Below are 27672 nucleotides of genomic sequence, written 5' to 3' on the forward strand. Positions count from 1 at the left end.
TTTAATCTGTCAGTCAGGTTCAGCCTGCGCTATCTGAAATATCATCGTAGCCAACCAATTAACAAAAATAAAATAACGGGACAAGTAAGAAATGGCTCAAATGAAGTAACAGTCTCACCTTATCATGGTTTAAGCGGTTTATTTTTGTACTCGGCTATACTTGTTAAAACTTTTTTTTAACTTCCTGGTGTTCACTAAACAAGGAAAAGTAAGTTTCCCGTGTTTCTTGGAATAAAGGACGGTCATATGTCTGCCAAATGAGGGAAATAATTAAGGTGAACACGATGTTTTGAGGTTATTACGCTTAGTTTAACGTGATGAATGTCACGAAGGCGTTGTTTTGAGACAAATAGGGAACTTGAGCAAACCACGACGGCAGCGGCAACAAGAACCAAAGAAGAAGGTTTGATGAGCAGAGCAATGACTGTACACGCGAGTTATGAATGTTTGTGCACTTCTTTGCCGTCCTCTGTTAAACACAACAACGTGAAATGACCAAGTTTGCGTATTATGAAGAACGTGAGCCACGACGAATTTTTTTTTTTTTTTTTTTTTTTTTTTTTCATATTTTCGATTGGAATTGATAGTTGCGTTACATCTTTAGTTTGAGTAGGGTTTTAGACCTCTCGGCTTAATAAACAGTTTTAGATAATTGCGAAATTTAAAGGTAAAATTTAAGTTCCTTTTTTTCCAGCCGTCGTCCTTGGCGTCGTCGTCGTCATTGCTTAAGCTCCCATTCTCTTGCCTTGACGTGTGGAAAGCGATACCCTCAAAGCCTGGAGTCTGCATAACTAACAGTAATAAGCAAAGCTACTTTTTTGCCTTATACCACGTTCTCTTGACCACGTATATGCATAATAACGATAATTTACAATCTCAACCAAAAATTCAAAGTGTCTAATGCCCCGGGGGGGGGGGGGGAGTTGAAGTTTCTAGTTAACTGATACATAAACGCGAAAACCAGGATATAAACAATTTAATTCACAAATACTGTATTTCACCCTCAAGGAGAAGGGCTTTGTCTTCACCATTTCTAACACTACTCTCTGCTTCCGTGAACTGACATCGATTTTTTTGTGTTATAGAAATTTAATTACGCACTACGCCGGAGAAACTTAAAAACACAGCTTAATTTCTACGGTTAGGCCTGCCGTCCACACTAACCCGTCACGTAAACGGAGTTTTTCGAAAACGCTCTTCAAACCGGAGGAATTTGAAAACGCTGGCTTTGCATTTTAGCGTGAACGGAAACTGACATTTAGGAGACAGAGTTTTCCGAAAACGATGACGTCACGATAATCATGTGATTTCCCTGAGTGAGCTTTAATCAAACACAAATCCAAAACGAATGGTGATTGTTGCGTTTCAAATTTCTCTGGCGTAGTGTGGAGTGAAAATATTTGATGCGTTTTCAAAGTGAAAACTCCGTTACGCTTTCAAATTTTTCCTGCTTAGTGTGGAAGGGGCCGAGGCTTAGTAAAATGTTCAGATACCGGTCGGCTGACCCTTGCGAGATCGGCTGATGCTGCGACAGTGTTCACTTGAAATTGCATGGGCCTGAATCATAAAGGATGTAAGGAATAAAATAGTTTCTCTCTTCAGCGCAGAAACATCATATAATATAACATAACATGTAGTAATACTTTATGCTAGAAAAGCAAAGAAATGAGCAGATTAGTAGAAGTTATAGAATGATAACGACGTATTTGTTGGTCCAATATCGTCGCGACTGCGGCAAAAAGTCACGAGTAAAACCAAAGAATGCGGACGATGCTGAAGATAATTTATTTCTTTCAGTTATTTTGGTTTTACGCGGCAATGAGCTCTATTGTTAAATTAAGCGCCGGAATCCATAAATGGCCCAAGGTTAGCGTACAATTTCCCACGATGTTTTGCCTATCAGATGAACAAATTAAATAAGTTGTTTTTCACATTACCAGTTGGAACGGTTCTTGTTCAGTTTTTACTATACACTCGGCTAAACTCAGTCGTCACGGCAAAAACATTAGAGAGGTTAAGCATGACGTTAACGGCAGACCGTAAACGGCAAAGATAACTTCTAACTTTTTCTTCTAATCCGTAAATAAAGCACACAAAAATGGAATAACGTCTCTTACTATTCATTGCAAATACAAATAATTTTTACTCTATTGTACACACAGCTGAAGAGAGACGGCAAAAGTTTCATTTTTGCCGTTTGCCATTTGCCGTAACCGTCATGCTTGAGCCCTCTATTGACAGTTTATTGACAGTTTCTAGCGTTTAGGAATTACTTGATAATATCTGGTTACCCAAAGTATGTGTTCCTCTGTGCTGAAACGGTAATATTATTCTTCCTGTAGTGCTGAAACCACACAAAACAGTGTTGTTAGGGCCAGGTATAAAGGTGACGAGAGATGATCCACCCATCAGAATGAGCTAGGAATCGGTTTACAGTGAACATCGCGAGTTGATAGCCTCTAGTTGAAAGAGGTTCTGGCTTTTTCTGGAACAACTCGTGTTCTGCGATGGCCGAGCTAGAAGCTCCCGCCGAATTAACTCGCCATTCCAGGCAGCCGAGAAGACGGTAAGTAGTTTTGTTAATTTTTCTGCAAATAAATACCCTTGCCACGTGTAACTGCACCGTAGTAATATCATTTTATAGTAAATGCGAAGTTCGTTCCGAATACTCTTCCCCGCTCTAAAAATTCCCGAATAGCTTGAAGACGAAATATGCCTTTTGAATGATAGCATGTTCCTGAACTCGTATATAGGTGTGAAATTAAACCGCAGAGTTTTTGAAATAACGGTCCCATATACAATTGCAAATATCGGAGTTTTTATTGACCATTCCTGCCTCGCGATAGAAGGCGGTTCTTGGGACGTTCGCGCGAAAATCCTCTGATATAAATATTTTTCTTCAATGACAGATCGTGTTATTTTTTTAGATAGTGCAGAATTTTAGGAGTGAAAAAGTACCCTGATCTTGAAATGTTAGCCCACAGGGCTATTTAACAAGATTGACGTTGAGTTGAAGGAGGCAAAACCTGTTTGCTGTATTTTTCTAAGTGGTTCTTTGGCGTTCATAAATCCAGATGTTGCAATCATTTCTATATAAATCAACCCGTAAAGAGACAGTTGAAACCGTCGTGTCGATAAATAAAGAGCTCAAAAGAGCGAATGTCAATGGCGCGTGGGGCAAAATTGTCAAAATCTTCGGTTCAATTTCATTTTTACGCAAAACGTAGAACAACGGTAGAGAATCGAAAGTGATCACGATCAAAACGAAAACGGGGGTCACTAAACATCGTCATTAGCACTTTTGTTCATTTTATTCCTCAATTTACGCGCGCGATGGTTGTGGCGTAGCATGCTCAGGCAGGATGCGCAGAAACAAGTTGCGCGAACAGTTACTGGCATTGAATGAAAATTGAGCAATACACAAAAAATGAGTAGGTAAAAGTTAATCGACAGCAATTCAGTGAAATTGATCAAAGAGAGCAGATAGCTGATATCAAAATTTGAAGGCAAATATTAATAAAAAGTCCTTTTGTTGCAATAAATAAACTTTAATCTCAGCTTCCTTACTTTTTGTGGTCACCTTGTATAAAATCGTCCATGGCCTGGCCTAGGAAAGATAAACAAAATAAGAGAATATATAAGCGTTACTGACTGACTCCCTATCAGAAGCTAAGGGTATGGACTATTTGACTTTTGAGAGGGGGTGGGTGATTTGGTACAGAAACGAATATTTGTTTTAACCCTTTCATGCACTAAGAATGTTTTTTTTTTTCTCCCGGGACGTGTCAGTATGCATGATATGTAACATTATTTTTCGGCTCACTGAGCGTGCGTAAATTTTAATATTTTCCGCAGTAGTCCTGTGCGTATTTTTTGTGTGTGTGTGTGTGTGTGTGTGTGTACACATTACCCCTCTCCCTTCTCAAAAGTCTATTGGTTCACCCGTAAACAGGCTAAAGGAAGCACGTGATCGGTCTCCAGTGTGCACATGATCGAGTGCACATGTGATCAAGTCCTAGAGCGTTTCTTAAAAAAGCCAAAGAAACCAATCAAAATTTCCCCCTTTATATTTGACATGATTTGATATGCCTGCAGCCAGACGGTCAAAGGCCGCAAGGCCATTTTCCAAGAATTTTGCCTGGGATTCTAAGAATTGAGCGGCTCTTTTCTAGAATAAAGCTATACAACATAATAATGACTTTGTCATGTACTAAAACTAATGGTGATGGAGGAAGTTTCAAGTCGCAAATATCAGTGAAACGTTTGACGACTGGAGATTTCATTTGCTAAACGAATCTCAACCTTTCTACTGCAGAAGCAAACGTCACTTTTGTATTTCAGTAAAATATTAATTAAGACGAGTTAAGCGACCCATTCAAATCAAGTTAGAAATTCTGAGGGCTGGAACGTGAATAAACTTTGAAACAGATCAGTGATTTCTTCACCGCGTGATGCAACCCAGGACTGAGAAAAATATCCATTAAAATGTGGTACTGTCGATAGTTAGATCGAAATTCTTGTTACAAAAAAAAAATCCCAGTACAACTTCACGAAGGTGTTCCTTGAAATATACAGCTTAGATCTGCAGCGAAAGGAAATCCGAAGTGAAATTGAAACAGTGATTATTTTTAAACGGCAAAAAACCGGAGCAAATTGGCTTTTGAATATATTGGTTTTTGACCTTGTTGGCAATGTGATCAATAAAGTGGAACTCTTTTAGCGAATGTGTTCCTCCTCCATCAAAGGGAGCGAAAGTTTCTTTAGGGATGTTTGAAGTTTCATACTTAGAAATCATCATGACAAAAACTGTACATACCCTGGTTGTCTTGAATCGCTTTCCATGACAGAACGCGAATAAATCTTGCGGCTGTAGTGTCACAAAAAATTGTTTGGACTCTTTACATGCTACACTAAACGAGACCCTCGGGAAGTGATGAAAATAACACTGCGGTTGAATTGTAATAAGGAACATATATTACAGAGTTCAGCAGCAACGGATGTAGTAAGGAGCGAGTGGTTTAGCATTATATTTCCGCATTTTGCATAGGACGTGACAAATGAAGGAATATTATGGAAAATTTCCGCATTCCGTTCGTTTAACAATCGAGAGAAGTGTATCTTTCTGTTTCCTTGCGTTTCTTCGCGATCCGTCATTTACACTCGTAAGATCTCCGTAAGTTCCAAATTCAATCAATCTTCTGTACTAAAATTCGTCAGTCTCAAGGTGCTGTTCTCGTAAACACAAGATTCAATACCAAAGCTATTCCTTGTTGCATGACATAGCCTGCGTCACGCTACTCAGACTAATCCACTACAGTATGTCGCACATTCGTCTACGCCACAGGATGTTCTCTCCAAAATTTCTCTGGATAATTCCATATTTATTTCATTTACTTTCAGCCACTGTTAACAATTACTCAGTAGTGCGTTCCACATTACGAGTTAACAGACCAGAGATGAAAATTTCCAAAACTACAAGAAAAACAAGTCGACTTACGTTTTCATGTTATGATCCCAGATTATCCCAAACATTTTACATTCACTCGATACTTACAAACAAATGTTCAAGAGAGTGCTGCACGCGGCACTAGCAACGGTGTACATAGTTCATTTGCAAATTATAGCAAAACAATAGGTTAACACAGTGTGAAAGTGTTTTCTACAAACATTCGTCAATACAAGGAAAACGAAATGGTATTGTTAGTAAAGCATTTTTAAACATTTGCTCCCAGTTGGCGCTACTTTTTATATTTGAACACTGACTCCGAAGCATTTCAGTATTCATTTAAAACTGGGATTTATTGACTCATTAAATTAGGTGTCACTGAAACGAAACTATTCTCCTCGATCTTTGGCCATGAATGTTTTTTTTGGTTGATAATAATGTTCTTTAGACGTGCCCGATTTACATATTACATCTTATTGGTCTTTATTTGCGCAGTCCGTCCCTGATCATTTCCTCTGAATACTGAATGCAAATTACACGTTGCTCGCGCGCAATTGTTGCTGGTCGCGTGAGTCGCGTGGTGTATTTTGACTTCCTTGTTTTAGCACGTGCAGATAAGCAGGTTTTCTCCTGAATTATCGAAAACAAGTGGCAAACAAACCGGGACCTTTGTAACGTCAAATCACTGAGATAATCTAATTTATTTAAATATGGCTCAGTTAAAAAGTAACAGTCCTTCTCCTTATGACAGTTTAGACTATTAATCGTTTGTTTTTGGTTTTACTCTTTAAAAGTGTTCTTAATTTTCTTGCTTTAAGTAGACAAGGAATATCAAGTTTTCCGTCAGTCTTTGTTGGCGTACAGAACAGTGATGCGCAAATATAGTGGAAAAAGCTGTTTTGAGGTTCACGCTTGGCTTAGCGAGTACAAAATGTAATACCTTCAAAGCTGTATCGCTCGTTTACTAGAACCTGCATACTATATAGTATAAAGCACCCGAAAACGATGCCGAGCCAGTGTGTAACCAATTTTTATCCTCAAGGCCGTTGGCTTAACCTGTATGTTTATGTGAACTATCATATAGGTATTATAGCAATTACAATTTTATGTGCATGATTTTAAGTTGTGCTTTGCTAATGCACTTATATGAATTAAACTATTAGAATACAAAAGCATTTCTTATCTTTGCAAGGCTCTTCATAGCCGGTCAGCTCAGTCCTCAATCCCTCAAGTGCGCTCGTAATGACACGGCGTGTTGCTAAGCAATTAGCTCGAGCTTCTTTGTGGTGATTGCTGAAACCTCCCCAACGAAACAAAGATTGCGTGACGGCCCATAAGAACGTGACTGAGTAGGTAAAAACTATCTAGTGAAATTGAATAAACAGAGCAGATGGATCGCATCAAAATTTGATGGCAGATATTTTCATACATAATCATAATCTTAAAACCCACCGTCGAGCCACCGTACTACAACTACCTTTTATATACGGTCACCAAGAATAAATCAGAAAAAAATAAAGGAATCACGCCACGACAAACAAAATACCGAAATACATAAAACGTTACCGACTGACTGTTATCAGAAGCAAAACTCTAGAGGAAGTACGGGAGTCTCCGGTGTGTACGTGATCAAGTCCTAGAGCGTATCGCTGGACATTGAAAGCAATCAAATTTAACTTCCTTCCAGACGGTCAAAGTGCACGAGACTGATTTTCTGGGAATTTTGTTTGGGATTCTAAGAATTGATGGACTAAAAAAAAAATATAGAAAAATACTCTTTTGATGAGCTCGTCTAGCGTAAATTGTATCGCATAATACTGCAGCTTATCACGTCGTAAAACGACATAGCACAATTGAGTACATGGTGATGGGGACATTTTCAAAAGTAGCAGTAAAACTTTCGACGAGAGCAAAATTCACGGCCAAAACGATTCACAACTGGCTCACTTATAAACTCGATGCAAATTCTATAATTCAGTTGAATGTTGATAAGACACGTTAAGTGACCCAATCAAATGAAGTTAAAAGAGTTCTGAGCCCATGAGTGAATAATCCATGACCAGGAGCCATAATCGGGGACGGAGACCGTAAGTCTCGGGATTCGCGCGCACCTATGATATGGGACAATTTTTCTATTTTTAGAACAAATTGCGCCATCCTGACGTCATATATCCGCGCGGATTCACGCACATGTCAGGGGCTCTCGCGTGGATGTTGTCACGTTGCGTGATCAAATGGTGAGAGTTGAGAGATTCTCTTCTCTTTTTCACAGCGATGGCAGGGAATAAGGCAGGGAATACGAACCAGGGCGCTTATATGTAGTTTTATGCTCTGAGCTAACGGAAAAGGTGGGTTTTTCAGGGTCATAAACAAGACTTCAATCTCGCGCTGGGAATGAATAATAAGATGTGCTCGCGCTAGTTGTAAGCTTACGCGTATGCTTAAGAATATAGCAAGAAAACTCTCTACTCTGGTATCGAGCTAATTTGTGAGTTTCTCAGACAATGTTTAATCATAACGAAAACCTGTTTTGATGGTTTCTTATTGTCTCTGCTTGTTTGGTGAGTTTGCAAAAGTTTTTGAAAGGAAAGTCTGACGCGTACAATTAGCTCATTTGCATAGTGCATGCAGCTCGTGCACTTTCAAGTCCGAGTCGGTGTTTTCAATTGTCAACAAATCTTGACAAAGATTTCTTTCGTTATCTTTTGTGCTGAGATGCTGCAACAAATTTCACGAATGCAAAAAAGGCTACTAACATCATGTGTGTTTCTTCAACATAAGCATAGTGAAGTTTTACACTGCGAAAATGAAAATAGACAAGGAGTTTTGATAACTCGATCATCAAAATCGAAATCGTTATTCCAAGTTGATTAAAGAAAGCGTCATCGTAACTTTGCTGATTGTTTCTGCTTTATTCTCATATTTTCAGTTTAGCTTTTAATATGTTCTCAAACATTTATCAATCTTAAAAATATTTAAAAATTATAGAGCTATTGTTTGAGTTCGATGTACGCTTTCACACGAAAGTGCGGCGGAAGTACAATTTGCCATGTTTACTAACTGTACAAAGCACGCATCGGCGGGCGCTCAAATTCATCGACAACAGAGAATTTACTGGATTTTTACACGAATAAAACTGAGCAGTATCTACGGACGTAAAGTTATTAAGCCTTGATGAAACATCAAGCGTTGTTCACAATTCAAGCGAAACTCAAACTAGCAATTATTTTGTTTTACTTTTCGGTCGCGATAGACTGACAAATTCCTCGCAAGCGTGTGGCAAGAGGAGTTAGGAAACTATGAAGTCCTGAAGCTCTGCTATATCTAAATGTATCCAGCTAGTTTTTCGCTGTGTAATGGAAAAGCTGTTAATCTTCAACATATGTGAAATTTAAAGTGGAGTAATGTACAGCTCATGTGAAAGAAGCATCAGTCGGAACACAACTTGGTCAGCGATATATATAAGCTTACTGCGGAACATACCTAAATTCGACACTGTCTTACTTCACTCAAACTGGAGCAGCTCACGACGAAAATACTTAAGCAAAATTCCAACAGACGTAAACGCGTTGAGTTGTGGGGCAAAAACATGAAACATTTCGGGAATTTCGGACGCCATTTCCCCCGCGCGATATCCGCAAAAATCCTCGCAGTATGTACGCGCGTGTGCCGCAGGTGATGGCGCAATTTGTTCTAAAAATAGAATTATTGTCCCATATCATGGGGACAACCCCAATACTTGAAATGGCGCGCGCTTACGGTCTCCGTCCCCGATTATGGCTCCTGCCATGACCACATATCCGCAGCATATCTTCGCCGCGTGGTCTGCAGCTTACAAACCAGGTAAATATACAACCATTTGCTCACTAGTAAATCGTTAGACTTGCACCTTCCTTGGACTTGATGATGTCCTCGAGGAGATCGACTTCCTTTAGAAAGCAGTTATAGAAACCTAAATCGATAAGCTCCTTCTCTGAGTTAGCGCGAGACCTAAAATTCCCAACTCAGACACGCGAAATTCGAGTGTAGACTGGGTTAAACGTAACACCCAATGAAAAGGGAAGAAGGGGGGGAGGGTTAGCGACACTTGAAAACAATGAATGAAACATGCAACAAACGGTTCTTTACGCTTCATGCTAGGTGAACTTTACAAGCTGCTGCGTTCAACAAGCAAAACAAAAAGGTTACATGAATGAAGGGGTTCAGTTCTGTGGACATGAACAATCTGAGTCAGATTTCAGTGTTGCCTATGTCAGCAGACCAGCAATTCGAAATTCGTTACCGGGAAAAAAATATAGTGGACATTTTGGCGATGTATACCAAGAATATAGAATGGAAAAACAACGTTTACCAATGCTCATTTTTATTACGTAAAGAGAATCACTATTTTTTTTTTTAATTTAATACACACCACTTACATATACAATTTACATTACATTGGCTAATACAAAAGACGTAATACAGCTAGGGGAAAAGAACAACACTGAATAAAGGAATAACAGAAAAGAATAAGGAACAAAAAATAAATTACAAGATATAAATTGCAAGGCACCTAAGAGTTACCTGCAATCTACTTTCAATACAGTAGTGCTTACGTGTAGTGATAAATAGAACTTAATATAACTGTAAATGTATCGCTTCGAGTCTTTACCTCCTTTTTAAAGTATTGATTTTACGAAAGGGAGAAACAGAATTAGTAAAGAGCACATTTCTCTATTTGCCATTGCATCAACATTTTAGTTTGGAATTCTTCCTAGATCGGTTTTTTCTTAAGAAACTTACAACTGTGGACATATTGATTCAAAAGAATAATAAATAAGTGTAGTCTGCGTCTTGGGTATTCGGATATTTGATGAAAGTCAGGTATTTCATTGAAGGTAATTTGCTCGTTAGAAAGATTAATTTCAGTATCATTTACGCGGTTAAACCACACTAACGCTTCAGAATAGAATGATTTTATCTCAGAGCAATCTAGAAAAGTATGCTCTATTGAGTCTGAGCAAGGGCAAAAGGTACAGGTTGCGTCATCGGTTAATCGAAATTTGAGCAGTTCTTTTTTGGTTACTATAATTCTATGCAATAATCTAAAAGAGAACTGTCTTAACTTGTCGTCTCTTGTTGATTGATATATAAAAGAAAATTGGTTTTTCCATTCTATATAAATATCGGCAGAGTTGACTTTCCAGGCTTTGACGCCAGTTGTTTCTACTGTGGGGTTTTTATCAAGTATTTTATAATAGTGTTTGCAGCGCATGTCTGCCAAATCTACGAGACTGCTTCCAGGTAAAGAGAACCACTTTATTTTGTAGAGAATATGTACAAGGTTGATCTATTCATTGCGTTCGTGGTTCATGTTAGCTATACCACGATACTATTTCTCTGAAAAATCCCAATCGCTTAACAAAATCGCATTCTCGCGTCTAGGTCTTACGAGTGTCACACGACCCATAAAAAGCGTCGCTTTGGATGTGGTGCCATCAGTAGTGGACGAGGCGCCTTGTCTTATGCCATCCTTGCTGCTTATCAGAAAGCGTTTGAGAAACTGGGGCTGTTTATTGCTCGAAAATCATTGGCTGTATTTGTGGTATCGCTTATAGTTGTTACAGCAAGCTGCCTGGGATTTATTCGCCTGCATGTGGGGCGTCCTGCCGTTGAACGTTTCACCGCAACTGACAGCCAATCCAGGAAAGACTTGCATCATGCAGCACAATTCTTTCCTCTTCTTGAAGCACGCCAAGAACAGATCATCATTGTACCTAAACGTGGCCAGAATATTCTCAGGGAAGATTGCTTGAAAGAAGCGCTTCTTGTCCACCAGACCATAGTAAACATCAGTGGTTATAGTGAAATATGCTCCCGCCAATTACTTCCAAACACCCAACAAAAACCATCCAAACGTGGCTGTATCATCAGCAGTCCTCTCGAATTAGCTGGTACTCAATTTGAAGATTTGAAAAACCTTTCCTCCATTCTCGTTCGCGAGTTGACGAACTCGACACTCGTTTTATCCACTGGACAAACCTTCAACTCCTCCTTCAGGCAAATGCTGGGTAATTTTCAAGTTCAACATGACGCAGATCCACCGACTGCTCGAGCGGACGCTCTTCGAGTTAGTTACTTCATTAAAAAGACCAACACTGAAGAAACCCAAGCAGTTCTTAACTTTGAAACCTCTTTTGAAAGTCTCCTTTCGTCATTGGGTCGTCGCCTAGAGTGTGCAGAACTCTCCTTCAAGACAGGCAAAACAGCAAATGATGCTTTAGAAGACGTCTTGAAGCCAAAGCTTTGGCCTCTTTATTTTTCACCTTTGGCAATGGCTGTTGTTGTCTTCATTGTCTTGCACTTTTCCTCTGATAATCTCAGCAGCCTCACGACAGTCTTACTGATGGTCTCATCTATACTGTTTCCCATGACCTGTTCTGCGGGTATCATCTCAATGACAAACACATCCCTTTTCCCAACTACACTGTTTATTCCCTTTTTGCTTTTGGGAAAAGCAACCTCAGACGTAGTACTCCTCCTGGTGGAATGGGAACGGCAGAAGAAGGTGCCATCACTTGAACATCGTGTCAGTAGCTGTGTTGCGAAAGCAGGATTCCTCGCTGTGTTGTCGGCCGTATATGGAACAATTCTTTCTGGAATTGCCATCAAATCTTCGTTTGACGTGATTTCAGAATTTTTCTTAGCGACACTCGTCACATATGCAGTTAATTCGGCAGCATCCTTTATAGTAACAGTCATACTGTTGATGTATTTTGAAAGAAGGCTGAAGAAACTGGACAATCCTTGTCTACGATCCTGTAGAAGAAAATCATCAACAACTGACTTTGGAAGCTTCGACCAAGGACTTGTGGAATGCCGAAAAGTTAAACTGAAACGCGCTCTAAAAAGCCTTACATGGATAATGACGTCACATGTTGGAAAAATTCTAGCATTTCTTGTCCTCGTCGGCATCATCGTTTTATGTGTGTTGTCTGCCTTGCAAACAGATGAGAGAACGAGCACGACCGAGTCGCTTTACCAAAGTGAAAAGTTTAGGCAGTTTAGTGACGCACAACAAAACTTCTTTGGCAAAGAAACTGATACAAGTGTCGTTTTCTCTGAGAAACTTGACTATTCACAGGAGCACGTACAAAATGGAATAACAAACATGTGTACAAAACTGGAAAAGGCTTCTTACAGCGAAGGAAAATCGTTCTGCTGGATATTAGCCTTTCAACACTGGAAGCAAAACCAAAACAAGACCTGCTTGAACTCAGCTTTCTATCAGTGTTTAGAGCGTTTTCTTAATCAATCCCACAACGGCCCGTTTCGACAAGACTTACACTTTAAAGATACGAATTCTCGACGTATTATTCTGGCATCTCGAATTCATCTGAAGATGGAACTACAGAACCAATTTCGAGAAGACAGGGGATCATTAGAGAAACTGAGAAAAGACTTGCTCGAACAGTCTTCCCTGGAAGCTGTACCAGTCTCTGATAAATTTTTCGATCTTGATGACCTCTATCTGTTGGAGCGAGAAGCAGTCTTCGCAGTCTTCGTAACTGCCACAGCAGTGGTGTTTATATTCTCTCTGTTCTCAAGCACAAGTTTCGGGATGAGCATCTTTCTAGCTATGACATTTGATTTTCTCGTGTTAGAGGCAGCAGCTATAATGGAGGTGTGGAAAATTCATCTGAATCATATTTCCTTTCTCTCCCTCTTTGTGGCGATTATCGTCTCCCTGAATTTTAGTATTCAGGTTGCCCATTCATTTGTATTCTCGGCAAAGCAAAAAATACGAGCTCGCATGAGTGAGGCCCTAATCTCTGTTGGATGGTCTGTGATAACTGCAGCGTCAATAACTATATCTGGGTCAGTCTCATTAGGGCTCATTTATCCAAGTCTAACAGGAATTTTTCATCAACTTGTCCCACTTGTGCTTGTTCTAGGAATGACACACGCTCTCGTCATTTTACCGCCGATAATCGTATTGTTCCTCGAGGTCAAGCACAGTTTTGATTCTCAAAATGACGTAGATGTAGGACCAACCTTCAAGGAACAACACGACGGGCTGTCGTTACAAGTACGAGATGGGAACTTACAACAGCTTAAGTCCAAACGCCCTGGAATTTCCATCGTTGGCATCAGCTGCAGATTTCCTGGTGCTAGCAGCAAGGATCAGTTTTGGTACTTCCTTGAACATGGGAAGTGTGCAAATGGTCCATTCCCCAACAACAGAACTGAACAGCATAAAACGTTCCATGAGCTATATAATCCTAGGCGCTTTGTAAGTGGACGCCTTTCTGCTGTGAATGGATCCTACTTGGAAGAAATAACCCATTTTGACAACCGGTTTTTCGGAATTTCCAATCAAGAAGCCCGTAGCATGGATCCCCAGCAGCGAATTTTGTTGCAGGTGGTGTATGAGGCCATTGAAGATGCTGGAATGCGGCTTGAAGATCTTCAGAAGTGTAGAACAGGGGTATTTGTGGGCGTGATGAATCTGGATTATGTAGCACTTGTGACCGACAAGTCAAATTACAGCAATATCGACCAGTTTTCCTCTACAGGAGGCTCAATGGCTATTCTCGCCAACAGAGTGTCCTTCTGTCTTAACCTAACAGGGCCAAGCCTGGCCGTTGATACAGCATGCTCGTCATCCCTAACCGCGCTTAAACTAGCCTGTGATAACCTGCATAATGAAGACTGCGAGATAGCCATCGTTTGCGCACCTAACATTGTCCTTAATCCAGCTATGCAGATGGTATCCAGCTTAGCCGGGCTCCTGGCGCCAGATGGACGGTGTAAAAGTTTTAATGCATCTGGTGATGGCTATGGACGCGGAGAAGGTTTTGCAGCGGTAATTTTAAAGCTATCAAATGCAGCTTTGAGTGACAAAGATGACCAATATTGCGAGATAATTGCCTGTGGGATGAACAACGATGGACAAAATGCCGTACCAGTCACGGCACCGAGTGCAAAGATGCAAGCTGAACTATCCAGAAGGGTTCTAGAACAGTCGGGAGTGAATCCGGAAGACGTGGATTATTTCGAAGCGCATGGCACTGGTACGGCAATTGGAGATGTGGTAGAGGCTAATTCGATAGCTGAGACCTACACCAGAGGACGTGGAAAGCCCGCACGAAAGCTAAGAGTCGGTTCCGTCAAGTCGAACCTTAATCACACGGAATCAACCTCAGGTCTTGCTGGGCTTATCAAAGTCGCTCTGATGATCAAAAAGAAGAAATATGTACCAACCGTTAACGTACACGTGCTTAATCCTAAACTAAAGCTGGAAGAAAAAGAGCTTGTTGTACAACAAACCAATGAGCCCTGGCTAGAAACAAAAGGAAAACCACGAATAGCAGCTGTAAACTCCTTTGGTTTTGGTGGTTCAAATGTACACCTGCTGCTTCGTGAAGTTACACCCAAACAAGGTTTAGAGGAAGAAATCACTGAACGTCCAAACAATATTCTCGCCCTGTCAGCGCGTTCAAAAGAAGCTCTACAGAAGATGGCAGGACTCTACTCCGAATGGATTAGAATTAACATCGAAGCTATGGATAAGCCTTTTGTGGAAAACTTATGCTACTCTTTAAACGAACGCCGCAGCCAACTTCCACACCGGTTAGCACTTGCCTTTGGATCCACTGCGGAAGCATCCAAGTCTCTTGCAGACTACTCTGATGACTCCATGGGATGGGATAAGTTAGTTTCATACGCAGAAGTGACCTCCAATGGTGGAAAACTCGTCTTCATGTTTGGTGGTCAGGGATCTCAGTGGTATGCTATGGGAAGACAGTTAATTGAGTGTGAAGCTGTTTTTAGGGAAGCTGTTTTGACGGTGACCAACCTACTTAAAGATCTGGGTGTGGCATGGTCGCTCATGGACGAGTTAATGGCACCAGAAGACGTTTCAAGGATTTCGGAGAATTTCTTCGCTCAGCCGGCCACTTTTGCTATCCAATACGCGACTGCACAGTTGCTGATGTCCTGGAAAATCCATCCTTCCGCGGTCATCGGTCACAGTCTCGGAGAGTTTGCAGCTGCCTGTGTTGCTGAGATCGTAACGGTTAGGGAAGCCGTTCAACTGGTGCTGGCTCGCGCCACTCTTCAAGAGAAATGCCCCAATAATGGCGGTATGGCCGCTCTGGGTTTGTCTGAAGAAAGCGCCAAGACATTACTGCTAAAACTTAAGCTAAGTGCCACGCTTGACATCGCCGCAGTTAATGACGCGAAGAGCGTGACAGTGTCTGGAGAAGCCCAATCAATCGAGGCACTGGGTCAACATCTAGCAATTCACGCAAAAGATACTTTCTGGCGAGTTTTAGGAACAAAACGCGCATTTCACAGCACACACATGGAACCCATTAAGAAGCCTTTTCAAGCAGCTATGAAGCGCATCAACGTTAACCCTCAACTGGCGAAAATACCTATGTATTCTACAGTCGAGGGTGAGGTTATCTCGGGTCAGCGGTTTGACGGCGTCTACTGGTGGCGAAATATTCGTTGTCCAGTCCAATTTAATCCAGCTGTAAAGCGTCTGCTGAAAGATGGTTACAAGCAGATTATTGAGATAAGTACGCAGCCTATTTTAGCTCACTACGTCAAACAGATTGCTCTTCAAAACAATCTTAAAAATCAAGAAATGCCAGTTGTCGTGGCAACTCTCCCGCGCAAAAGGGTACCTGTGCAAGACCAGCACAAGAGTTTTCTTCAAAATACAGTATGTAAACTGTATACAATGGGATTTCCCATAGACTGGGCTTGCGTACAACCAAATCCATCGGCTAAGTTTGTCCGTTCACTCAACTATCCATGGATAGAGAAGAGCTTCTGGTATAGGGAACATCCACCCGAAACCATAATCTCACCTATTGGAGCTGAGAAAACCATCAAGCAAACACATCCCTTTCTAGGACAAGTGAAGATGACTGACCTGAATTCAGGCCTGCATTGCTGGGAGACCGAGATTGACCTACACCGCTTTCCAACTCTGAAGGATCACGCCCTTATTCAAGGAGGTACTGTGATGCCCGGATCTGCTTACCTAGAAATGGCCTTTGCAATGGTCATGGACAAGTTCGTAGACGTCGCTGGCTTAGAACTAAGTGATGTGAAGCTTTCAAGTCTTCTCACACTGCCAGAAACACAGGTAAACAAAAATTATTGTACTAAACAAAATGAGAGTTTCATAAAAGTACTTGCAGCAAATAATTTAGTTTTTTTTGTACTTTAGGTTCGTTCCCTACGACTACGTCTCCTGAAGAGCAACAGAATTGACGAAGCTCAGTTCTACATAACAAGCGTTCAGGGCGACCGCTCCGAAATTAACCTGAGTAGCGGTAAAATCTCCGTGGATCTATTACACAAGCAAAAGCACTTTGAGGAAGAAGGTACTTTAACCCTTGCAGGCTTTGTTGTTGTTGTGTTATTTTCTTCTCGCCTTTATTCGTTTATAAATTCTTTGCAATATTTTACTCTCCTAGATATTCTTAAAGCTTTCTAGAAATAGCTAGCTAGTTTTTCATGGCTGGCTCTGCCAACGTCTAAGGTCTACCAAATTCTGTCCTGTGACCAATAACCCGCCATTAGTGTTTAACAATTATTCGCCTAGGCGCAGTGAAAATTGGTGAATATTTACGGCGAATAATTGTTTTAGTATAATTTTCAGAGGTAAATATCAAGAACTACAAAATAACGGACCAAAACTTAAAAACACTGACGCAGTTGTTCGTTTCCTGACACGTATGTAGCCGTAGTTTTAATAATAAGCTAAGGTGTACATTGATTGTGAATCAATTTACACATCAAGTTCGGCGGGAAAACAAACAAGCGAACATTACGAAAATTAAATTCATCCGGTACCCTTGTTTTATCGTTTTTGACTTCCTTCACCGTTGTCATCATCGTCTAAAAATGAGTAGCCTCAGCCTACTGGTAATCAAATATCCTGGACTTGGAGTAATGTCTTTCCAGTAAATGATAATTTCATTCAGCAACTGTCCGCCATGTTTACTTGGCAAGATAGCAAAGGTGGTGAGCTTAGTAACCAAGCTCAGAAATGTTATATTCACCGTCTAGTGCGGTGAATATAAGCGTCAGAAGCGGAGTTTTTCGACGAATCAGAATGTCCAATTCTTATATTCACCTCTGGAAATTGTACTAATATTGATTATCTACCAAGCTTGGTCAACAATCCATAATATGGAAGTTAAACGTTAAATTGATTCTTTTTTGCTTTCTCGCAGCTTCCAATGAGGTTGGACCAGCCGTAAAGGAACTCATCACAAATATGACGACTATGCCGATGGAACAGTTTAAAGAAATAACGGAGAGGTATGGCTTCAACTATGGGCCTAATTTCTGGATCATCAAACAAATATGGCGGGGTGATAACGAGGGACTTTGCTTAGTTGACATCAGTGGATCGCCCGTCATTCAAAAAGAAGCTGGTGATTATGTGATCCATCCTTCCATTTTAGACACATGTCTTCAATCCTGCTTTGTTCCACTTGGGAACTTAGAAACTGAAGACACCTCCATTGTGCCAGTGGGTTTCAAGAGAATTTCTCTGTGCAACATGCCCTGTACCAAACAGCTGTACTGTCACGTCACTGCGGATGCGACTGAGTTTGGAAAATTTGATGTTTCCCTCATGAGTCCGTCCGGAAACGTTTTACTTACCATGAGTGAGTTTCGCATCGCAGAGTTGACTAGCACACCAAGGCGATTTCTCCTTGATGGCCTTGCCTATGAAATTCAGTGGATGGAGGATGAGTTACACAAGCAAAGCAAAACCTCACCAAACGTGACTTGCCTAGTGCTTAGAGAATCCACTGATTTCTCTGATTTGTTAGTCACAAGACTTAAGGAAGCTAAAGTCAATATCATCACAGTTGAGCCGCCAAATGCCGGATGCTTCAACTCCCAAGCAGAAGAGGCAATCAGCGCAGCTTTTTCCAATGTACCACCCAGTCACTCATCCAACCTAAAGGTCATCAACATGTGGCCGGTGGAAACGACTCTTCTACCAAATAGCTTCCATGTGATTGATCAAGCCCAAAACCTCGCCTTAAGCAGCTCTGTCTTCTTGCTTAAGCTGGTGATTGAGAAGGAGTGGTTCGATACTCGACTGTTCCTCATCACCGAACGTACACAGCTGTTAGACGCCTGTGACAAGTCTTCTACGACTGATACAATCCCATGGGCTTCTACAGTCTGGGGTCTTCGACGAACAGCAAACCTCGAAGAATTCAATTTCAGGGTAACAGCTGTTGACCTGAACAACAAAAGAGATATACGTGAAGCGGGTTCCTTGATTGATGAGATTCTGGGTGACAGCATTGAAGAAGAAGTGGCCTTTCGAGATGGCAAACGTTTCATAAATCGTGTGGTGAGAACAACTATTTCCCCTGAGCAACCAAAAGCAATTAGATGTGAACTGAAGAAGAAGAAGAGGTCCATGTACTTATCATCTATTCCATCATCAAGAACACTATGCCTGCGCGTAAACAGTCATTCAAAGACATCCGATTCTGAGCTCAAGATAGACCTGCTATATTGCTGGACACCCTCTGAATCACTGATAGATATATCCAGACCAAGAGGATGTGTCTTCGTCGTTGGAAAGGTGACTGGTCTACCAGAAAACAGCGAGAACACTCAGATACAGATTGGAGATGAGGTGTGTGGTGTCATCGCTTCTGGACGGGTTTCTCCCTCCCTTTCCATCCAAACAAACAACGTGTTTGTAAAACCAACCAGCGTGACAGAGGAACAAGCAGCTTACATCCCCGCGTGCCTAGCTATAGCTTTTCATGCTCTTCAAAGAGTTGACTCAGGAAAACACGAAAGCCTGAAATTACTGATACATGAAGCCAACCGTGGCCCTGGACCAGCAGCAGTTGTCCTTGCAAGAACACTAGGACACAGAGTGTTTTGCACCATCTCCGACACTTGCCACACGTCCACGAAAGCTCTTCTTCTTGAGCTGGGTGCGGAAAGAGTTGTGCGTCAGAGTTCCTATGGTCTGAAGGATAATTCTCTACACAGTTTTGATGGCGTCGTATTTTTTTACTCACCATCTCCGAATGTCCTCCAAAAAAGTAATCGGAGTCTCAAACGAGGAGGACGTGTTGTCATCTTGAGTTCCGAGTTTGAAGGTGACGTAGTTATTCCTGCGAATGCAAATGTGAGATATGAGAAAGAGGACATATCAGACATTCTCCGATCACCTCTGGCTTTTGAGAAGCTCAGTTTAGAAAGTCTGGCATTGTTGGAAGGCAAAGAAGTCCTGGAAAAGCTTCTAGGAATGCAGCTGGTGTCTGCAGACTTGGCAACGTCAATACAGGCTGCCAACGAGTCCATTGACAAACTTACACCTCCAAACAACCAAACGAAGGCAACCTCAAGCATTTCGTATCTAATTCACTCGTTTCCACCACCTGAAAAAGAGATTAACCTTGACAAGATTCCTGTCTTTCCATGTGGCTTAGATGAATGTGGCTTGAAAAAGGACAGAACATACTTGGTGGCAGGAGGGCTTCGAGGATTTGGATTTGAAGTGGCCCGCTGGATGGCAGAGAATGGTGCAACGTCAATAGGGCTTATCAGTCGATCAAAGCCCTCAGATGACAAAAGTCGAGAAATACTAGAGATAGAAGAAAGGACAGGCGCAAAGATCTATACGTTCCAGGTATGTCGTTTCCATAGCTAAAAGCTTTGGTAGGTACGTGACCTTAAACAAAACGTTTTTGACGAAGAAAAGCATGTCAAAAATCTTAAAAGTACACACAAGTAAATTTCATGTTTTTGTCTCTCATAGACTGACATCTCCAGCGACGAACAAATGTCCTCCTTTAAAGAGCAGCTTCAACCCCTTCCAAGTGTTGCTGGTGTCGTACACTCTGCCATGGTCTTAAGAGATGAGTTTGTCAAAGAGTGGACATTTGAGAGCTTCACAGATGTCATGGGTCCTAAAATAAAAGGTAATACGCTTATTCCCGCGTATCTGTTATTATCCGAAACAACGGTACCAAGAAACGATATAGCCCCCTTCTTGCAATAAGCTGCTGTTATTGAATTAAGGCATACTCTGAATCTGGTCTGTAAAATAAGCGTTCTAATGTCAGTGAGCTCCCATATTTGTCACTTTAATCTTTCTTTGCATCCTTCCGCTGTGATATGCCCAACGAGCTTCTCAACAATTTTAACACGTTGTGAAAATGTTACAATAAGCTCGCCATTCCCAATGAAAATCCTCTCTTAAGCTCCGGAAATAAAATTAGTGGCCTAAGAGCTAAATCTAATCATTCTATTCATCGTTAGGTTCCTTCTTGCTGCACCAAATGAGCTTGGAAATGGATCTGGATTTCTTCGTCATGTTTTCGTCCATGGCCTCAATACTTGGTAACATGGGACAATCGTCATACTCAGGCTGCAACGCTTTTCAAGATTCTCTTGCCCAGTACCGACGAGACGTGCTCGGTCTTCCTGGACTTTCGATTAACTGGGGACCAATCAGTGGAGCTGGCGTAATGGAAAGGGAAAGTGCTGTAGCTAAACTGCTGACCATAGCAGGACTGGGCTTTATTGATGCCAGAGAAGGTAAGCTGTAAAGCTATTACTAAATTAAAACTCATAGGGTACTATGTGCCTTACATTCTCACAAGAACTTTTTTTAAGAACAGCGTAGTCGTCAACTTGAATTCATGGAGTCAACCATCACAATTTAATTATTACTGCTAACTATTATTGCAGGAGTCCAACACATGATCAAAGTGTTAACTGAAGAACCGAGCCGCTTCCAAATCGGCCTTTGTGGTGTGGATTGGCCTCGATTCATAAAAAGTAACACTGGGCTGAGGAAGACATCTCGACTCTCAATAATCACTGCTGAAATCAGCACTTCTGAGACCCAGACTTCCTCAGAGTCTCTGGTGCAAAGAATTAGGATGGAGAAGAACCCAGAAAAGAAAAGCGAGCTTGTCAAGGAGTACATTACTTTGTCCGTGAGAGAATGGACAGGAATGTCTTCGCGCTCTGAGACTGATCTGAACAAAAGCTTGTACAGCTACGGTATCGACTCAACCGCGGCTCTGACCTTAAAAATGCAACTTGAAGCCAATTTGCAGGTGTCCTTTGAGGTGGGTTGCTTAATGACATTTGAATTCAAAGGATGACCAACATCTACCTCCCCTTAAAGTGTCCATTTTTTGGCTTCATTTATCATTTATCTTCATTTTATGTTTCCAAGTGATTGATTCTTCTAAAGTTAAGTTTCAGTGAAATTCAGTTCCCATATTCATCCCTCTTGGTTATCATCAGCATGTACATGACATTTCTCGGTAACACATACTGAGTTGTAGTGCTTTAGATGTATAGAATTGTTGTGATGTACGTAAATCCAAAACACGCAGAAACACGACGGCAGTCACAAACCTCTAGTTCTTTGTCGTTCTTTATTGTTGTCGATCGGCCCATTCAGCAATTCACAAGCGGAATACTCAGCCTATGCTTATTCGATTCACAAACAACCGTGCAGTCGCAACAGTTAGACTCGAAAATACTTGAAAACGACTCCACAAAGGACAAAAAAAAAGCAAGCTTAAAATTTCGTGACTGAACTCGAAACCTAACAGATCACGTGACCCAAGAAACAAAGAAATACATTAAAAATATTTATTTCTGGCGGGAAAAGACACGACAATTGTTCTACACATTTCCGAGTTGAAACCTGTAATTAACCTTTTACTTTTTTCAGACTTTCTACTTCATGCAGCCTGATACCACTCCACTAAAAATGGGAAGAGATATCACTGCCAAACTTATCGGACAAGCATCGAGTAACCAAACTCAGAGTACCGAAAACCAACACGATGGACCTGCTCAGGCACATCCAAGGGCGGACGCATCTTCGTCACCCAGTACGCCAGACAGTCAAGTTCAAGTTGTACCGCTGCATACTCCTGAGGGCGCAGCTATCAAGTTCTTCTGTGTACATCCATCGCATCGTTATGCGTTGAATTTGGTGCCGATTTCAACGGGATTTCAAGACCAGGTAAATACCAGACTGTGGAAGTAACATTTCCAAGAGCTCTAGGCCCCGCAGCTAAAGACAAATTCTCCTCATCGATCTCTATACCTTTCTTATACTTATAGCTGGGAGAATCTGTCTAAAATCACATGGTTCTTCAAAGTTGAGCTTGATACAGTCCCTTTCGCTTTTATTCACTTTTGGCTATCAACGCTGACTCCATTCTGTATAATTTTTTTTTTTTTCCCTTTTTTAATGCTTCTTTCTTATTTGTGTTCCAAAGGTTTAAACCGTTATCTTACAAGCTAAAATAGTGATCACTGCGTAATTGGCATGTTCTCATTCCTCTTTCTAGGAATTGGTATCTTTCTATGCACTGGGCTTTACTGACCCAACAGTAGTGAGTGAGGACTGGGGTGGAGTACGTGAACTTGCCTCACATTACGTTCAACTGATCACCGAGGAGCAACGCCATGGACCGTACTTTCTTGGCGGATATTCCTACGGAGGGCTTCTTGCGTACGAAATGGCGTCTTTGTTGACAGAGCAGAACCAGAGGGTAGAATTTGTAGCCATGGTTGACACATTTCCGTGGTATTCCCGTTCACAGACTGTCAGCACTAGGCTGGCTTCCATGCAGGAGAATAGTAATTCGCCACGTCGACATATTCAGGTTCGTGGTCATAGTATGGACACTTATCTCAGTTGTGACTACAATTGTCCCCATCAAATTTTCGCTTTGGTCAACGCGTCTACACTTAAGCCCCGTTCACACTGCGCCGGAGAAATTTGAAAACGGCGCTTTTCACTCTGAAAAGGCAACAAAGCTCCGTTTTCAAAATGTTCTCCGTCCACACTAAAACTCAAAGCCGTGTTTGTGACGGATTAGTGTGGAAGGTAGGCCTAACCGTTGAAATAAGGCTGCGCTTTCGAATTTCTCCGACGTGTAGTGTGGACGGGGCCTTAACGACTAATTTTCTAACCACAAAATTTGACTCTTTCTGTTGGCGGAGAAACATCTTAATTGTTTTTCTCTTTAAAATTCGATGTTGACATTTGACAAGAACTTGTCTGGCTCCGAGGCAAGACGACACCGCTTTTGAAGATTATTAAAGGTTAACAGAACAAGGTGCAGCTACAATCATTGTCTGCACCTGTAAACTGCAAAACAGACGAAATTCCCCGAATGCAGATGCGCCCCTTAACCATTAGCAAAATCTCCAAACATGTAACGCGCTGATGAGTTTGTCCATAATTTGAAACATCACAGCTAAAGGGCGTGTCAGCCCATCATCGACAGTAGTACTATGTTACTTTTATCATGACGGAGTGATTCACATAAAGTTAATTCATTTCTTCGTGTTTTCAGCTTCAGTTTGAAAACTTTCTGACAAAGCTTGCAGTAGATTCCTTGAAGATGGATGTAGACGAATATAAACAGTTGAAAGAGGCACACACTCAAGACTGGATCATAGAGGAACTACAGAAGAGGAGCTTGGAGAAAGGCATCGCCACGTACAATTTGAGGGCCCTCAGAGAGGCTCTTCTGAGGAACCAAAGTATTGCCAATAGGACACATCAAGAATGGCAGCCCCCTCAGGTAGAGGCGCTTTAATTAACTGGAAATTACAAAACCAATCCATATAACGGACTCTTGTATAACGAAGGTCCTTTGGAACCTATTGCAATTTTCGGGAAAACGGTAATCGATGCGTTGGCTGCAACACGAGTAGAGTAAAATTATTAAACTTTGACATAATAGCTCTTTTCTTGACTCTTTTTCTATTATTAGGTTCGTTATCGCGGTCCCCTCACCTTTCTCAAAAGCCAAAACGCCCGCTTCTCGCCCACGCTTCGCTCATCGGATAGTGTCGAGGAAGTATGGGGCCAGTTGGTCGATGGAGGTACAACGGTGCTCGTTTGTCCTGGTGACCATTACTCATTGAGTGAGTTACCTAATGCTCACGTAACAGGTAGTATCCTAGCGACAGCCCTTGCATTCAACTACCGCATGCTGTTCCCGGAATTCCCCAGACCCTCAAGAACATTCCGTCAAAGACGAGCCGTGGAAAAACTTTGCAGCGGAGTAAAAGTATTTCTTCACTCAAAGAAAGGTAATTTGCTCTGACAGCGTTTCAATAATGAAAAGTCGGCTGATGGCTTTTATTTCGCTTCCGAGTATCGTTACGTCGTTATTAGAGAATGGTTTAAAGACGCGCTTAATGTTTATTCTCTGGCGAAGGAAGTAGAGCAGTAGCAGAATGATCTTGTAGGACAGCGCTCGGCAAATAACAAAAACCTCTAGAGTGTGACGAGCGCTAAAAAGATGGATTGCAATATGGAGACATTTAAAACGCTTAAGTCCACGCTTGTCCACGCCTGTAAATCGTATTCTTTTAAATGTTTTCACCAGTTTGTTGAAACGTATAGCGTACTTTCCCACCATAATTTGAGCCGCCATGCAATGCTCTTTGGATTACGACCCAAACTGCGAAGAAGACTGGAGATGACGTAAATGCTTTCTCTCTTTAAATGCTGTCAGTTTTTAACTGATTCCTTGAATAGACCATTTTACAGTTGTCTGCTCAATGACCTGGCCTTTGAATGGCAGCGAAGCTGGAGGTGACTTTGTTTTGACACAGACCTCACTGCTTTTGTTGTGTAAATCAAGTTGTTTTAATGCTAACTAGGTGGATTTACCTGACAAAAGTAGAGGTCTGTATCAAAGCAAGGTCACCTCCAGCCTCGCTGTTATTTAAAGGCCAGGTCACCTAGCAGACAACTGTAAAATGGTCTATTGAGGAAATATTTTCTATGACTTTCAGTTGACCCGACAGTTTGCATCTTTGGTCTTGGGTTATTTCTAACGTTTTTTAACCATCTTGCTTTTTAGGAAACAAATGGCCACACTTTGGAGAAATATTTTTCACCGAGGATGCTCACAAACTTGAGTTGAGGTCAAGAATCGAGGAAGGAGGAACGGACGAGAACGAGAAAACCAAAAAAATAATTGACCTGAAAGGTAACAAAACTCATGAGTTAATTAAGTTATTATCGTCGCCTAGGTTTGCATGGTTTGTTGAATTTGATGTGATTTTGTTGCCTGTAGAATTCGCAAAATTTCGAATAATTTAGAATGTTTTTTCCCCTTAGCTTTTGTCCTATGAACTGTATTTCAAGAGTAAAAAACGGCGCATGTTACCAAGAGCTAAGAAAATCCGAACGAACGTTTTGGAAATTTCGAATTGATCAGGCCATGTATACAAGAAGGGACCCGGTTTTTTATTATCCCTTTCAAAGCAAAATTCGAACAAAATTAATGATTCCACCACATTGTGCATTGTCTTGTACAAAACACCTGGTAATTACGTCTTCTTTGTGCATGTGCTGTACTCGAACAGTGCCTCCTTAAAACTATTTTTATATTGATAAGTTACACCTTAAAATAAATTTGTCACTAAAAACCTTTCTTTCAGGCCTCCGCATGGTGCAGCCAGGGCGACTCGTCTCCAGTGCCCAGAAGTATGCCTGGCGCAAGCGAAGAATCGGAGCTCATCAAAGTGGGAACCTGGGACAAGTTGCGTCCGTCATAACAGGTCGACGAGTTTACAACTTGGAATTCACTGATTATTCCGATCTAAAAGCGTTCTTTAACATGATAGAAGCTGTATTTGGAGTGACATTGTTGACTAGTTAGAACTGTAGCGGCATACACACTCATGACACAAAAACTTTAGTTTTAAAAGGCTACGTCATTTGCAACTTGAAGGTCCTCTTTGTTTAAACAAAAATTGAGCCATTTTTCCAAATTTCTCTTCTAACTTTCACCATTGGCTCACCTAAGAGCTATCTAGTGAGTTTTTACACGATTGTGATAAATTTGTTGACGGCAATCTTGATTAGTCACAACTTTGGTGGTCCTTGTTGTTCAATCAGGAACAGCAGAAATGGAGCCATTTTAGCCATTGCTTCTGAAACATTTAACCTTTTGCTGCAACAGTTTAGCTAGTAACCTTTTACCCAAGTATATTATAAATTTATTTGCAGCAAACGTTCGTGATTTGTAGGTTCTCCTTGTCAGATTAAAAAGTATACTATTTCACTATTTCTCTGACATTTGATCATTTAGTGCAAGAAGTTGTCTAGTATTTAGGTCGTTGTTTTTATCATTTTTATTTAGAAATAATTTGTTGCTATTAAGACGCCCTCTAAAATTATTGATCAGAATTGATTGTTTCACTTCAATTCTATAAGTTTTTAACTGATGTTTCGCTAGATAAGTCTCTTAGACAACTCTCTTTGTTGCGTAACGTTTATCCTTTTCAGTTGTAGAATTTATCATGATTTTCCAATGAGCTTCATTTTTTAGGCGTTTTGAAGCTCTCTAAGGAAAGCTATGAAATAGTGTAAACGTTCGCAAGCAGTGGTGGATCTAGGGGAAGCCCCCCCCCCCCCAAGAAAAAAAGAAGGAAGGAAGAAAAGCCGGCGGGGGAAGCACCCCCCCCCCCCCGCCCCCGCCTTAGCTCAAGGTCTAGATCCGCCACTGACAGGGGTCACATTTTCTTTAACTTTTCTAGTACTTTTTGTCTGTCTGTGGTTCTTGCTTGTTAAACGTTTTCCCTGAAGTTTTATGTAGTCTTACACATTGGCATAATACTGCTTTTTTAGTTTTAGTTTTTGATAACGCTGAATTCAAAATTGGTTATTTGAGAGCATTTAGTGCCTGGTCCCTCGGGTTAGGAGAATAGCTTAATTTTTCACCGCCTTAGGATATCGATGCTTCCCTCGACTTTTCCTATCAATTATTTGGAAGAGAAAACTCAATTTGTTCATTCCGAGAAACATCATTGTCTTGGAATATTACCAAGTTCTCGAAACAGTCAAGAAATGAAATGTGGATAAGAGTTAGAATTTCTAACATTGATTAGAAACTGAAGCCCTTGGGACCAAAAAAACCGCTTAACCCATTGGTAAATTACGCAATGATCAAGTTATGATATCAGCTTATATTGATTTGTTCAGATTGACTGTGTGTTTAGCATCTGTTGAAATTTTCTGTATCTTTGTAAAATTGATCATCTTCATAGGGTTAAAACTTGTTTTGTTTTATGACGCTTAGAAGAGTAAAGTTTTTAATAAAAGCATCCTTGTTAGATAAAATGATTTCGGGACTTTGATAACTGCATAAGGGGTCGAACATATT

At 41.1% G+C, this 27672-nt stretch overlaps 1 protein-coding gene and 1 long non-coding RNA gene across 3 annotated transcripts; one reads left to right on the forward strand and one right to left on the reverse strand.

Annotated features, from left to right (window-relative positions):
- Positions 1-567: 567 nt before the first annotated feature.
- On the reverse strand, positions 568-7092 carry LOC110040387 (uncharacterized). Of its 2 annotated transcripts, XR_016203803.1 has the most exons (4): positions 4817-7092; positions 3568-3607; positions 2292-2344; positions 568-1557 (listed from the first exon to the last, which is right to left on the reverse strand). It is a non-coding gene; the product is annotated as an uncharacterized LOC110040387 (long non-coding RNA). The 2 variants fall into 2 exon arrangements; XR_016203801.1 differs by having other exon boundaries at positions 568-2344.
- On the forward strand, positions 2370-27629 carry LOC110040322 (uncharacterized). The gene is made up of 13 exons (XM_089277514.1): positions 2370-2566; positions 10871-16586; positions 16671-16827; positions 17683-20129; positions 20259-20421; positions 20762-21040; positions 21194-21579; positions 22197-22493; positions 22825-23142; positions 23839-24069; positions 24262-24583; positions 25363-25491; positions 25946-27629. The coding sequence occupies exons 1-13, from the start codon at positions 2508-2510 to the stop codon at positions 26164-26166; spliced, it is 10725 nt and encodes a 3574-aa protein (XP_089133640.1). The 5' UTR covers positions 2370-2507; the 3' UTR covers positions 26167-27629.
- The last annotated feature ends 43 nt before the right edge of the window (positions 27630-27672 follow it).

Source organism: Orbicella faveolata, unplaced genomic scaffold, assembly GCF_042242905.1.
Source record: "Orbicella faveolata isolate gen_17 unplaced genomic scaffold, um_ofav_v1 contig_12, whole genome shotgun sequence".
NCBI classification, from domain to species: Eukaryota; Metazoa; Cnidaria; class Anthozoa; order Scleractinia; family Merulinidae; genus Orbicella; species Orbicella faveolata.